The sequence below is a fragment of the Symphodus melops genome (assembly GCF_947650265.1).
Source record: "Symphodus melops genome assembly, chromosome: 6".
NCBI classification, from domain to species: domain Eukaryota; kingdom Metazoa; phylum Chordata; class Actinopteri; order Labriformes; family Labridae; genus Symphodus; species Symphodus melops.
In genome coordinates this window covers 27,214,684-27,229,922 of record NC_136696.1, presented here as the reverse complement: position 1 = coordinate 27,229,922, position 15,239 = coordinate 27,214,684, and the positions used below count along the sequence as shown (strand labels likewise).

Below are 15,239 nucleotides of genomic sequence, written 5' to 3'. Positions count from 1 at the left end.
TTTGCCTGAAAACAGACGGGAGGTGTGTCTGCCCCCTGAGCTGTGACTGTCAGGTGATCCATCATCACAGCAGAAAAGGACAGACGGTGATCACAGGAAACAGTCGATTCAAAGATCACATTGCTTCAATGACCTGATTGGTGTCAAGTGGAAAAAGACGTGTAAACTTAAAGAGTCCTCAGAGTTCCTGATCTGTGGGAAGAACTGTGTTTACTTCTTCTTTTCTAAAGCGTGAGAAATCTTCGTTCCCATCAGGATGCGTTTTAGATGAACGTATGTATTTAGATTTTCCCAGACCAACAAAGAAATGTGTAACAGGTCACAAAGCAAACTCTGGACTGTCAATCACAGCGCTGACGTACAGAGACATTCACACCTACAGACACGTCAGAGTCCGCAGGTTGACCCGACGAACATGTGTTTGGACTGAGGAAGCCGGAGAGAACCAATGCATGCAGAGAGGATCCTGTCAGACTGGGATTCGAACCAGCAACCTCCTGTGAGGAAACACGAACTAGTTTCAATTCAATTAAGGTCTGAAATCCGTGCATCTGTTGTTTCTATTGTGATGAATCACATTGTTGTGTCATTTTAAGGCCCGGACACACTAATGTCCAATCGGCTAAAAAACTAAAAACCTACGGTGGCCGGCGGGCAGCAGCGGCGCTGACCACACCACAAAAACCCGAACCACTTCCTTTTTCTCTGCTCCATGGCCAAACCTTCCATCTACCAGAAGCTCCTTATTTTATTCTAAAATAAAAGAGGCACACAGCAAATAAACTACTCTCAGCTTAAAATTTCAAAATAAAAGCCTAAAATTTTTTTATCATGCTAAAAACTTTGGATTTCAAATTTTGGATTAATCACAATTAAATATTGAAATTTTGCGATCAGTCAATTTTAATGTTTGACAGCTCTCAACAAAATCCATCGTTAAAGATTCCTTTAACCAGCCTCATATGTGTAATAAGGTTTGATATTTAAAGCGAAACAGCAACAAAACAGATACATCAAATAAAATTCAGTTATTTAAATAGTTAATCTCTCTCTCTCTCTCTCTCTCTCTCTCTCCCTCTCTCTCTCTCTCTCTCTCTCTCTCTCTCTCTCTCTCTCTCTCTCTCCTCTCTCTCTCTCTCTCTCTCTCTCTCTCTCTCTCTCAGCTCTTAACAAAAAGACAGAAAGTCTGCATCGTGACATTAGACCTCTGTTCGTCATCTCAGAGAGACAAACTGATTTCCAGCGTTTGGATTTGTAACAGAGTGATTCTGGACTGACTGACTCTTTGTGACAAACACCAGCTATAGCTTGAATATGTTTCATCAGTCATACGTCTGAGACCAGCAGTCGGTCTGACTGAGCTGACTCCGCCAAGGATTTATTGACCTCCATCACTCTCAGGACTATTTATAGCCTTCTGTTGACAACTTGGTTAACTGATTATATTCACCCTTTTAATACATTTCCAGTGGAGTGTTTTATGGGAGTCGAAGCAGTAAAAGTGATTAAACTGGAAATCAAAAATTGTTTTTTTCCCCTGGCTAGATTTGACAAAAGGCTCCTCCTGAGAAAATCACAACACTGATAGTGTGCCATTTAAAGATGAGTAGTGATCCCACAAAAAGAATCTGTTCAACGTTAGTTTGAGATTCTTATTCTGCCTCTGCTGACGTATAGTCTAGATGTTGACTCTGAATGAGGATCCCTGCAGGTTTCTGTCTGGGGGGGGGATTCCTCCTCTCTGCTCCGGTGGCCCTCAGCTCAGATCGCTCCACACTGCAAGAAATCTCATGCAGACAAACTTTTCTCTTAGCTGTTGTTCCTATACAGACACTTTTCACCACTTTTGGTCAGATCTGAATAAAATGTCTCAAACCTGACTGTGAGATTATAGTTCAACCACGAAAGAATAGTTTCTCCCTAAATTACTCCAAAAGATCCAACAATTTGGAAAATTAACTTGAAGCTTAATCTTTGGCAACTAAAAAAATAAATGTCTGTGCTGGACTTTCTCTTCTCCTTCATGGCGTCAATTCTTCGACTCTGTCATTGAAAGTTACCATACGTCATATTCACCTTTTCAACCAGTGTAAATAAGTGTCAGAGCTCCTCTTCATCATGTGTGTGAAGTGTGTTGTTGTAAATCCACTCTGATCCTGTATTTCTTCATGTCTATAAACCCCTCTATTTCAGCCCTGCTCACAACAGGCTGTTTCTGTGTCTGTACCTTTAAATATGTAAATGAGCTGTGTCTGACCACGCCCCCTCTCTGGAAGGGCTCGGGTGTACTCGCTGCTTTCTGGCTCCATGTCCTATTGTTTACGGTGAGAAGGCAGACTCAGAGGGCAGAACAAACACCTAGCTGTGGGAGTGTCACCCACCTGGGGGAGGGGCTACTGCCCTTTGTGATGTCATGAAGGGAAAATCTCCAAACGGCCTGTTTGAGCAGGCAGAAGACGTCATCATTGGGGGGTTTGTAGACAGACACATGGAGGAGTTTGTTTTACAGAATATTTGACCTTTAAAATGAATTTTTAAAATGCATCCTTATTGGGGAAATAATGGAAAATTTAAAGGAAAATATCAGATGATTCTTGACATTGATTTGATCAAAACTGTTCTATGGCATTTTATATGTCGTTTTTCTTCTCTGTGACATTTACTGTCCTTTAAAATCTATTACCTCTTCAATAAAACTGTTGATATTTTCTGCAGCGGTCGCTCCTCTCTCTCTCTCTCTCTCTCTCTCTCTCTCTCTCTCTCTCTCTCTCTCTCTCTCTCTCTCTCTCTCTCTCTCTCTCTGATACACAAACACTCAAGCGGTCAGACAGACAGATAGGTGGACAGACTGTCTCCTGCTGGAGCTCAAGGACTGAAGGACACGCTCCCTAAAGCGCAGCTGATAAGCGGCTTTAATCGGCTAATTTTGCCCCGGTGGCCTTTTAGCAGGCGGCAGGTAAACACACCGGAGCTGAAACCACCCGCAGTCCGACACACTCACCGCGATCTGACCCCAGAGACGCTCCGGATGGTCGCCAACTCAATAAACTGTGCTCGTTGATTCAACCGAGGAGACATGGATCTCCTCAACTTTCCAACGCTTTGAGGATTTAAACGCGCTCTTGCTCCTTTTCCTTCTTCATGGCTTAAAGAGTCCTTTCTACAGAGCAAAGCCGACACTTTTTCTGCATCCTTTTAAATAATCATGAGCTAATATGCGTTAGAATTTGTGAGGAAGACCAAACTTCACCTGTTTCCATCCAAGTTTTACGCGCTGTTTCTCTGCGTAAAGTGCGCACCGGAGCGCCTTGGAGCTCAACTGTAGAGTTTGAGTCCCCAAGACGATGTTGCAGTGCGGGGAACAGGGTCTGGCCCGGCCTTCATGAGATCCCGCTGGCCGCGCTGCTGTGGCTCGGACCGGGACGGAGCGGAGGAGCCGCGGCAGAGATGGCGGTGAACCTGAGCGCGGCGGCGGCAGCGGCAGCGGCAGCGGTAGCCCCTGAGGCGGTGGCGAGGGAACACAACCTGCCGGCGCTGGTGTTCGGGGTGCTGCTGATCGTGGTGATCATCTGCGGGAACATGCTGGTGTGTCTTAGCGTGTTCACCGAGAAGGCTTTAAAGACCACCACCAACTACTTCATCGTCAGCCTGGCCGTGGCGGACCTGATGCTCGCGGTGCTCGTGCTGCCGCTCTTCGTCTACTCCGAGGTGAGATCAACCGGAACACAATCTGAGAACAAATTAGGTTGAGAACTGGCGATTATTATTATTTTTTTTTTTTACTTGACACGTTCAGTTTACAGCAGCATCCACATCCTCACAGAACCCCAAAGTGTAGACGGGGCCCCCCTTAAAGACCTTCTTAAGATTTGGAGTCCAGAAGCAGATCTCTGCAGGGTTGATGATCAAAACTTTCCCTTTTTAATTCTACTCCTGAAAACTTTCTCCCCTTGGAACTGTGAAAAGTGTGACAAGGCCCAATCTTAGTTTGTAGCCTCATCAGAGACCCCTTAATGAATGAAAGCATTATGTAACTATAACAGATCAATCAGAGATAGCTCAATAATGCGTTGCTTTGTAACTCATCCCCTCAACATCACGTGTGTGTCACTAATGTGAGGCATCTCCACCTTTAGTCTGTTGACCAGTTAAAAAACCTGCTCCTGGTGTTAAATCCATAACAATGTGTTCACTCTAAAAGTGATAATGTGCAAATACAATTTTTCAAGGCGAACTAAAAATGCAAGAGGAGTCATTTTTGTTTGTCCTCCAATCGATTCATTAAAAGTTCATGTTGGGGGACAATTTAAAGTTGACCCCCTTCTTCAGGCTCCACTGACTGTGTGACATTTTATTCAGCTGACTGTCAATCTGCATCAACAGCTCCGACCCATCACTGATTCATCACTTCACATGCAGAGTGTTTGACAGTTTAGCTTATTTCAGTTTTTTTTAATGATATAATGATTAAATAAATAAATAAAAAAGTGCACTTTAAGAGAGAATTTAAGGGTTTATTTAGGGTTAGAAATAAGAACACAAAGACAACCTGTGATTGACCGGCTGGGATCCAAAACAGGAACACTGGTATAAATAATAGATGGGTGGATGAATGTTTTTCATTCTGGACTTTGAGTTAAGACGAGTTTAAACCATGAAAGCTTCTGATCAGTTATTCCCTTTCAATCATCGTGGTACATGTGGAGGTTTTTAAGGTATTTTGAAATGACGTGACTCGACTCAGGTTGTTGTCGATATCTGATGCTCAGGTCTTGTGACATTTTGATCGTTTTTAAGATCTTAAATCGTCCTGCAGGAGAGAGTAAAAGAAAAACGAGATCGTTCAAATGATTAGAAAAGTCTGGAAAAAAGAGGGAGAGATAAGAGGAAGAGAAACGTTCATTTAGTAGTTTAATATACGGACAAGATTTAACTTTGCTGTCAGCCGTGTTTTGTCTCAGAGGTGCATGCAGGCCCGTCTGCAAAACAAAGGAACCCTCCCAGGTTCTGATTTAAATCCTCACATCGTGCAGGTTCCTCGAACAGCGGCCGCTCGGTGACTTTAAATCATTATAAGAAGAGGGAGTGCAAAGATACATAAGATGTGTTTTTGTTGCTTTAAGATGTAATGGTGCCTATTAGATTAAACTGTTGCTTAATATGAGAATGGACCTTTTTAGGGTTTTTCCCCCCCATGTGACCGGGCCCCTGAAAGCTTTCTCTTTTATCCCCCCTTATGGGCCGTCCATGCATAGGCGTGAAACATCCAAGTTCTCCTCCAGCAATGAAGAAAAACGGTGTTTAAATGTGTGTATGAAAAACATATGGATGAATTAAAGGACGGAGATTTACTCAGAGAAACTTTTTGGATTATGATCGCGTCGCAGTGAGGTCACGAGACGACCTGCAGAGAGGAGTCACTTCACGAACCGAAGTGTGAGGATGTCCTTGTTTTATCTCAACCTGCATTATTAATGATATCATCCAATCAGCCTGCAAGACAATAATGAAAATACTGAATTTCACACAGACCACTGATTTCCAGAGTAGGGGCCCGTGGACCCTGAGGGGGCCCGATGTTATGACAGGCAGGGGTGCAGAAAGGCTAAATAAAAACACTGCATACTGTTTTGCAGAGAGCTTGTCAATAGACGGCTGCTCGGGGCCCCGGACCACTTGGGGGCCCTGATGGCTCTCAAACTTTTAACCACAGTCACCCAAACTGTGCAAACTGTGCAGTGACAGGAGGAAAGGCCCCATCTGACAGCGCTCCCTGTCGTTGCCTTGCTAAGCATTAATGAAAGTCAACACAAAGAAAAGTGATGATCCGTCTCAAGGAGACAAAACAGGAAGAAAAGGACGCAGAGGAATAATCGTCAGGACAACGGCAGACATAATGGGGATGAATATATTTATTTCCTGGGGCTCCAACAGACTCTAGACCCACCGGTGGTTTTGCACTTGCACATGTTGTGAGAGGACTCGAAGGCTGAAAATGAAAAGACAACACGCGTCACAACTACTGAAACAAAGACCAGAAAATATGAGGAGTGGAACCGTGCCCTTGGTTTCTCCTGTTCACTGAGACACCTGAGTGAAGAAAGGCTGCTGCCTCAATCAACACAGAACACAGAACAAAGCTTCACATTGATAATGAACTCAGCGTGTCTGTCTCACAGCTGCAGCCAGGACTCGAGACACGAGCCCACGCTCGTCATTTAAAGGAAGAACGTCCGACTCTCTGATCCGGCAGATGTCTCCCTTGAGCACCAGCGTTAAACCACCCCTCCGTTCTCCTCTCACATTCATTACGTTTTTGTTGTACTTATAGATAAGCTCTACTAAAATACTTTGTTATTGTTGTTTATAGTTTTTTAACTGTATGTTTTGTATGGATTCGATTGTTTAATTTGTTTATTTTTTCTATCAATCCATCAGTGTTTAAACTTCTGCACGTTATTCAGAAGTTTGATTTAAAATGTGTGTACTGTCCCTTTAAGCCGCATCTGAACTTCAGCTGACCTTCTGAAGAAGCCCCGCCCCCTTATGTCACATTACTGAGCAGACTCAGAACCACTTAGGTCATACCTTGTTTATTTCACTTTTTATTTCACCGTTTTTTTTAAAACTTTTTATCAACATGTTTTAACTGGAACTCAACAGGAAACAGGAACATGTAATAAATTAACGTTTGTTGGGTACGGTGTATTTCCTGAAACAGTCAGTCTTTGTGTCCCACCACACAGTCTGTTTTGTGAGGCCCCTCATCAACAATGGACCGGAGGGAAAACAATGAAAACAATAAGAAGGGGGTCAAACTTTGTGGTGTCTTTTTTTGGCGTGTCAGTTTATTTCTCCATCACAGATTTTACCCTCACACCTCCGTTTTGTTATGGAAGCTGTTTTTGTTGGATGAATACAAACACATCGCTCAGGCTGGTCGATCTGATCCAAACTAACTGTCTCATATGTTTAAGAAATAGAGACGCGCCCATTTATACAGATACAAAGCAAAGTGTTTTTTTATTTGTGATGATAAAAAAAAAAAAATTCCTGTTACTCTTTCGTTTGTTACTTTTGTTACGATAAAGGAAAAAGAAAGATATTGGATAAAGAATCCCTTTATGAAGTGAAGGTTAAAGTTGTGCACTCTCACACTGAGACAGCACAAACCATGCTCAGTTTGAGTCCACACCATGTAAGTGTGTCGTGTCCTCGACAATACAATAACACACTGAGGTGCAGAAGTGCTCACCTTGGGAGAAGCCCGATCCCTGCTGTTTTAGCTGAACTGGGACTTCTGATAGCTGTGGGACATTGTTTGTCTTCTACTTGTTTTTGTTTGTGTTCTTCAGTGGGACTTGTCTGCAGGCCAAGACAAAGCTGTGAAAATACATTTCTTACATCTTACAGGTCGAATCAAAAGGACAAAAGACTCGAAAAACACAGAGAGAGAAAAGAGAGAAAGGATCACGTTTGGACCGAACGTCTGTGAAGTTTCGTGTGAAAGTAAACATACCCGACGTGTTTCTGTGTGTTTCAGTTCGAGGGCGGCGTTTGGACCCTCAGCACCACCGTCTGTGACTGTCTGATGACGATGGACGTGATGCTGTGCACCGCCTCCATCTTCAACCTCTGTGCCATCAGCATCGACAGGTCAGCGCTCAGCTGCACACATCTGTTCAGCACGACTCCTTTCTTTTCTTTTTGTTTGGTTTTTTATTTTTGTGTCGCTTTAAATAGCTTTAAAGGAGCAGTATGACACTCTGACACCTAGTGTTTCAAACGTGTACTGCAGTCCAAATTCTAAAGCTGGCTAAACACTGAAGCTTGAGCTAAACACTGAAGCTTCAGCCAGCTAAACACTGGCTAAACACTGAAGCTTCAGCCAGCTAAACACTGGCTAAACGCTGTAGCTTCAGCCAGCTAAACACTGGCTAAACGCTGTAGCTTCAGTGTTTAGCCAGCTCTGCGTCGGTCTGTAAAGCTTTCTGCGTTCTAACCTCTCTCCATGTTTCAAAAGCATCTCCAACATTGATCCTAGTTTGAGCAGCTTTCTGCTGCTGCTGTGAGAAAGCTTCAATAATAAACTCCTGCAGGGATATCAGAGGAAAGTCTGTGCACTTGATTAAAAGCATGAGGCCAAATATTCAGCCATAACTCAGACGCCAAGCGGCGTAACCACAGATTTAATCACCCCGAGGTCAGGGCCGTCCAGAAACAACCAGCTTATTAATCAAACATGAGCGGGGCCTCCTGCCGAGACTTTCAGGTCTCCATCCGAAGGCGCTCAGGGTCAGACCGTCACAAAACAAATCACACTGAAAAAACAGCACATTAGCTTCGTCTGTTTCCTGTAAAAGCTGCACAAGAAGAAAAATCAAGCAAATTTTAGAGCCCCAAAAGAGAGACGAGTCTGCGGTGATGAACTGTCGGCCCTCGCTCTTTGCTCGTACGTTTTCACTAAATAAGATTATCCAGACTCTCAGATGATGTTGAAGGATGAAAATCGGAGCTAAAAAAATCCTCAATCTGACGTCCCAACTCTCGGAAAATATGATTACATCAAAGAGTGGCGGGGGCAGTGAGGCTAACGTGGACTGATGGTGATGATCCGAAGCTTTTTGAGGCAGCCGGCAGCAGTTAGAGGTTAAGCTGGACGACAGAGTCTGAATTATTCAACAGAGCGGACTGGAAACAGATCCTAAAGGTCTGCAGAGAGTCCTCCACCTGCTGCTGAAGGGGGAAATCTTCTGGTCTCCGGGCAGGTTTAACGTTTTTACAACAAACTGAAAGATGACCAGCTTCCCCGAAAAGGAGCAATGACATCAGGGTTGATGGTTTCTGAATGAAGGGACGGTAATTTTTATATTTGATCCTGAAAGTCAAAAAGATCACTTGTTTTGTTGAACGTTGTCGAGGCGAATTCGTCTTTTTAACAGTTTTTTATTGTTGTCCATCTTCTCATTTTAAAACAGACATTCGCGCCTCACAATCTGTTCACATGAAGGATTCGATAAAGAGCCGTCACGGCAGATATTCTCGCCTGTCAATCAAAAGTGAAACTAACGACATGATTAACTACCGATTTTAGAATAATTACTGGAAGGAGTCTTAAACGAGATCAGTTCCACTTGTGATTCTCTGGAGCTGCGAAAGGTCAAAGTGTCTCCAGTCCCAAAAAAAATAAAAAACAGTTGGAGTGGGATTCCTTCGGGAACGCTGAAGAAGAAAGAGTGCTCTGATTCTGTCAAGATTGAGGTTAGGAAGATTTATACAAGACGGGAAAAATAAGCGCGTGCTCATCCTCGGAGAATTGAAATTATTAACATGATCGTGTGTCTGGATATTTTGGGTTTATATTACGCATTTAATCATTTGTTTTATTGCATTTCTTTTTTTTAAATTTATTCTTTAACAGATTTTTTTAAACAGATTCCCAATTTTTCCTTAATTCTTCATGTTTTGTTTGCAGAAGATGTGAAAACATAAATTATATGAAACTATTGTCTTTATAGTCGTCAACACGAGCTCGAAGTTTCTGCTTCTTAAAGGAAGTGTTTCCTCGCCCCTCGTTACTTTGCTAATTAAACATCATACAACAACGTTTACATTCAAATTTTAAATTAATAAAAAATTTTATATTTTTTTGTTGAGTTCTTACGTCACCTCAAATATTTCCAACAGTTCTCAAAGAGAGAGAGAGAGAAATCGGTGCGAGCAGGTCGTGTCTTATCGTTGCGGCTGCCATGATAGCAAACATGATATGTTTACCGTTGCCGTGGAAACACCGGATGTTACGTCAAAGACCGCTGCATAGAAAGCGGTAATAAAAACGTCACGTAAATTATACTCGGATACATTAGCTCGTCTGTAACCATATTCTCTTCCTCAGGTGGTTTTTATGGGCGGTCGAGGAGCAGAGAGAACTCCCATGATTCCCCGCCAGCCTTGACGTCATCTCTTGTTAACGTTTTGATTGAGAGTCTACGTACTGCGCCTTTAACGTTGGATCTCTGTAAATATTATATAACAAAGCATCTTGAGATAAGGTCAGGGCTTCAGGATCATAATACCAGATATCTGAAACATCTGAAGAGACGATCCATCCTCTTCACAGGATGAACTCCATTTATGTCATTCAAGAAAAAAAGAAAAAATGCTTGTTTTTCTCAATGATTCATTTTCAGGTTGATCTTTAAACTCAGATATCTGCTAACAATGTCGAGACACCACTTTTCACTCAGTGGAGGCATTATTAGACAAATAACTGAAAAAACAGTCAAACCATCCAGAGGAAGAAAAAAAACTCAAATCCTTACAAAATTCAGATTGATTTTCATCAAAGGTCGTCAGGTCAAAGTCACTCTGTTTTTAAGTCAAAAAAAAAAAAAAAAGCAGAAACATGAAGTTATGTTTCTCACACAGTCACACAACCCTTCTGTGTTAGATACAACACAGGCAACCTTCATCTTTTAAATCCAATTAGAAAGTTTTTAGAATTGTAACATTAGGGTTGTTTTTTTTTGCAATTATCTTGTTTTTGTTTTTATGCTTAAATGTCTGGGTTTTTTAAAAAATTTGACGGATTTGAGAAGAACGGCACGTTGATCTTATGTATGCTTTTTTTATGATGGATGCGACACTAAACTGAATGTTGAATCAATCGTCTGATCAGCATCAAAGACTTTCTTGGACTTGTTGGCTGCAGTCTGTTACAGATCACAAAAGCTCTTTGCAGCTTTTTCACACCTTTCTCAGAAATAACAAACAAACACGGACTAGAGCGCCTTTCTGCACTCTGTTTATTTTAGTCAAAAAGATGATGCAACTTTCAAAGCAGATTTTAAAACCAAAGCAAACGTTTTCTTCATCCCTCAGCTTAACTTCCTGTTTCACCAGCACAAATCTGTGAGACAGAGAGCGACAGACAAGTGCTCATTAACATCCAAATGCTGTTTTTTTATCCTTCAGTATAACGAGCCAATGCAATGACATTTCGTTCTTATCTGCAAAGTTCAATAAAGAAAGACTAAAAAAAAAAGATTCAAGTGGGATATGCATCGTACGATATGGTTCTCCTTCAGTCGTATTCTGGCTAAAACACGCCATCATCACCCCTCTAGAAACGTCTAAGTGGCGTCTGTAGTCCTCAACGCATGCGGGTCGGGTTCGAATCCAGCCTGTGGTTCCTTTCCCGTATATCAATCCTCGCTTTCTCTCTCTGATTTCAATCTCTGTCCACTTTCCTATCTCTCCAATAAAGACACAAAAAGCCCAAAAATAAATCATAAAATAATAATAATAGTAATAATAATAGTAATAATAATAATAACAATAATAGTAATAATAATAATAATAGTAATAATAATAATAATAATTCTAATAATAACAATAATAATAATAATAACAACAACAACAATAATAATAATAATAGTAATAATAATAATAATAACAATAATAATAATAATATTCAGCCTTTAAAGGTAATACACTTTTAAAATCTGGTTTTTAATCAGGAGTAATTGTCTAAGTTTTTTCTATAAATAAACTTTTCTGTCTTTTTTGTTATTCGTGAGGATGTGTTGATAATTAATTGAGTTTTTGAAAATGTCTCGTACCGCTTTCACTTTGTTCTTTAAAGCTTTGCATCCGTTTGGTGTTGAATACATGAGCGTCTTCAGGCTGTGAGAAAGCTGTGGCATAAAGTCGAGTGGAGAAACTGGCCTGTGAGCTTTAAGCAGCACTGAGTGATTAACAGGCTTTTTTGTTGCCCTGAGTTTCACCTCTCAGGCTTCACACACGCTGCTCTGTCTAACGATTGAGTAACACCTACTGACGTTTCTCAGCACTTATTACACATCTATGGAAAAGTTTTCTGTGAATATTTGGTTGAAATTCTTGACAGGACATTTTCAGAAATTTCAGGTGAAAGTAAAAAAAAACAGCAAAAAAAATAAAAACATTACTAAATGTTCTGCGAATTTTATAAAAATGTGCTTGAAATGTTTCCCTGATTAAAGGAAGATTCCTTAAAAATTCATGAAGATTCCCGACAAAGCTTCACAACATTTATCAGTGCTGAATAAAAGTCAGCGGAGGAAATGTTCGCTTCATTATTATTAGGTTAAAAACTCTGATGGAAATTCCAGTCTGTTTCTCAAATTTCAAACTTTCCTCAACCCCTCTCGAAAAAAAAATCCTCTCCTCTTTAAAAAAAGTCTAAAAGAATTTCCCCGAAAATTTAGAAATTTTAAATTGAATAAAGGATGAGTGACTAGCAGTGCAAAAGTTAAGAATATTTTGAAGACTTGTATTGTTTTTTTGTTTTTTTTATATTTTTAAATTTGATTTCAAGTTAAATGTTTTAAATTATAATTAAAATATCTGGTTGTTAAAGGAAACTCTTTTATAAGGGGAATAATTCATATGTTTGTTGAAGTGGTCAGCGATGTCATTTTGGGAATAAAAATGTGTGAAATCTGTTTCAGGTTCATCGCCGTGTTGATCCCTCTGAACTACAACAGGAAGCACGTGGACCTGCGTCAGACGGTGCTTTTATCGGCCACCTGGATTCTGGCTCTGGCGGTGGCGTCGCCCGTCATGTTCGGCATCAACAACGTGCCGGGTCGCGACCCCACGGAGTGTAAACTAGAGAACGACGACTACGTCCTGTACTCGTCCGTGTGCTCCTTCTTCATCCCCTGTCCCATCATGCTGTTCCTGTACTGCGGCATGTTTCGAGGCCTGCGGCGCTGGGAGGAGGCGCGCAAAGCCAAACTGAGGAACAGCATCCAAGCTTGCCGCAAACTGCAGGAGGCCGCCGCTTCGCTGCCGCCGCTGGCCTCTTTGCCGCCGCCGCTCCCGCCCATCATAGAGCGGGAACTTACGGACACACCAGAGGATCAGGATCGACCCTCGAACCAGACGGAGTACATCGACGGCCCCGTGCGGACAGTTAGCTTAGCAGAGATCAAGTTCAACCCTGAACCTCGAAGGAGGAAGACGGCGAAGATCAACAGCCGAGAGAGGAAGGCCATGAAGGTGCTGCCCGTGGTCGTGGGTGAGTTTTTTTATGCGACTTGCAGAGCAGATTTTCAGATCTAAACAAACGCTCCTCGTAATGATCTTCATTAGAAAAAGACCTGGACCTGGAGGGAGGCTGAAATATAAAATGTCTCGTTAACTTCAACACAAGGGCAGCTGAAGTTTCACCTTCTATTTCACTTGACCTCCAAAACACAACGGTACAAACGAAAGCCCAGGTGGTCACACTTGGAAGATTATTTCCCAAACATTTAAATGAACTTCTTTGATAATATATATCTGGTGTTTGGATGCCTGACCTCTGATCTGTCTGTTCAGAGCCACTGTAACAAAAGGTAGAACTATTAATAGCAGCCGGTGTTGGTTCTAATGCGCAGAAGTGCTTCCCTTTAGCACACAGTAGCTAATCCTGCAGCTCCTTAATCTGAAATCCAATTATTACGCAAAGCTGGTGAGACACAATTTTCAGTGTGCAGGGAGTTCTTCATTAATCTGCGACTGCTCACCTAAAGGCTCGAGAGGTGAACTCAGCGTTTGGCTCGTGGAAGTATTCAGAGAAAACCTGAGAAGAAAAAAAAAAAGGCTTTAAAAATAGTTTGCATGCATTTAAATCCTGTTCTGATCATCCGACAAGTTTTAACCAAAGAAGGTTAAACAGCTGTGGGAACTGTGCCTTGACATTTAATCTGACCAATCACAGAGGAGTATTCAACTAAACAAACAAAATAATGCAACTTTCAGCCCAACCAGAGAGCGAACCTTTTAAGGCGTCTCCTCCGTGAACAGATTACGTCACCACGTAGGGTGAACAGTAAATGGCACGGATTAACAGCTACCACATATAAAGAGGTCCAATTAGGTCCCTTGCTAATCCATAAGTACGATACCGAACCCCCAAAGTGCTCCAAAAACAGTCTGTGCCATCACAGGATTAGTGTCTGCAAGGGAAAGCAAGTGGCGTGACTCGTCTGCTCTCAACCAAGTCTCTTAATTATCTAGAGTGGACTCCAAACACACACACACACACACACACATCCTCCCATCTAAGCTGCAAGATTTCCGGTGTTTCCCTCGGCTCTGCCGCCCACCACCGAGGCGTCCACCCGCAGCCTCGAAAGCTTTAAGATATTATTCTCAGAGCAACAAACGCACGCGACACTCAGCAGGGCTTTGAGAGTGAGTGATATCAGACGGGGCCCCATCAGGGAGGACTCCGACTGTCGTTGCAAAATTTGTACATTTTGAGACAACGCTGTGGTTTAAAGTTTGCTGTGGACGATAATTGCAACCATTGAGACAAAAGCTGTGAGGCGATAAACGTTCATTTCTGCTGTATATTTTTAGCAATTTAAAATGGCGTCTTCCAGAGATTGACCACATTGGTTTTTATCTCTTCTTGGCGATTGGACGAAGCGAAGTAAACGTGAAGTACCGGACTCACCTGATCTGTGATTCATCTCGCTCTCCCTCCTTCTGCAGGTGTCTTCCTGTTCTGCTGGACTCCTTTCTTTGTCCTGCACACGATGCGAGCTCGCTGTCGGGACTGCAACGTCCCGCCGGCCGTGATGAGCGTGGTGACGTGGCTCGGCTATCTCAACAGCGCCATCAACCCCATCATCTACACCGTCTTTAACACCGAGTTCAGAAACTTTTTCAAGAAGTTCCTTAAAGGCTGCTGCTCCAAGAACACCCGCTGAGGCCCCGCCCCCCTCGCCCCTCCAGCTGGTAGTCTTTAGTCTCTGCTCATCGCTCGTGTTTCATGCCTTCGTGAGGATTTTATTTTTCTACATGTGACGGCTGCAGACTTTGTTTTAGCTTCATGTTTGCTGTGAAGACGCCGCAGTCTGCGGAGCGAAGCGTTCAGAGGATCAGTAACATATCGACATTACACAACTGACAAGGAAGCATTTTATATGATGACTTTCTTCCTTATCCGAATAAAGAGGGTTTTTTTATAAACAATTGGCTTGTTAAGAAGTTTGTGTTTGTGCTCTTTGCGTTCGTCACAGGGTGGCGAGAGTCAGACTCCCTAAATCCAAGACTATTCCAGTTATCCAGGGTGGGCTGCATATCTTAGTGCTCACACATACTGGAACATGCAGTTAACTGGGAAAGAGGTGGGAAAAACAAAGTCGAGATTCTTCTCTTCTCAGCCTTAAAATCGATTCACACCTTCCAAAAATCGATTTAAA

General features: G+C 42.3%; 1 protein-coding gene across 1 annotated transcript; it reads left to right on the top strand.

Annotated features, from left to right (window-relative positions):
- Positions 1–2,873: 2,873 nt before the first annotated feature.
- On the top strand, positions 2,874–15,000 carry drd4a (dopamine receptor D4a). Its single transcript, XM_079346547.1, is given in 5 exon segments — positions 2,874–3,428; positions 3,431–3,708; positions 7,544–7,656; positions 12,492–13,063; positions 14,527–15,000. Coding segments are annotated over 5 exon segments (1,227 nt in total). The 5' UTR covers positions 2,874–3,382; the 3' UTR covers positions 14,745–15,000.
- The last annotated feature ends 239 nt before the right edge of the window (positions 15,001–15,239 follow it).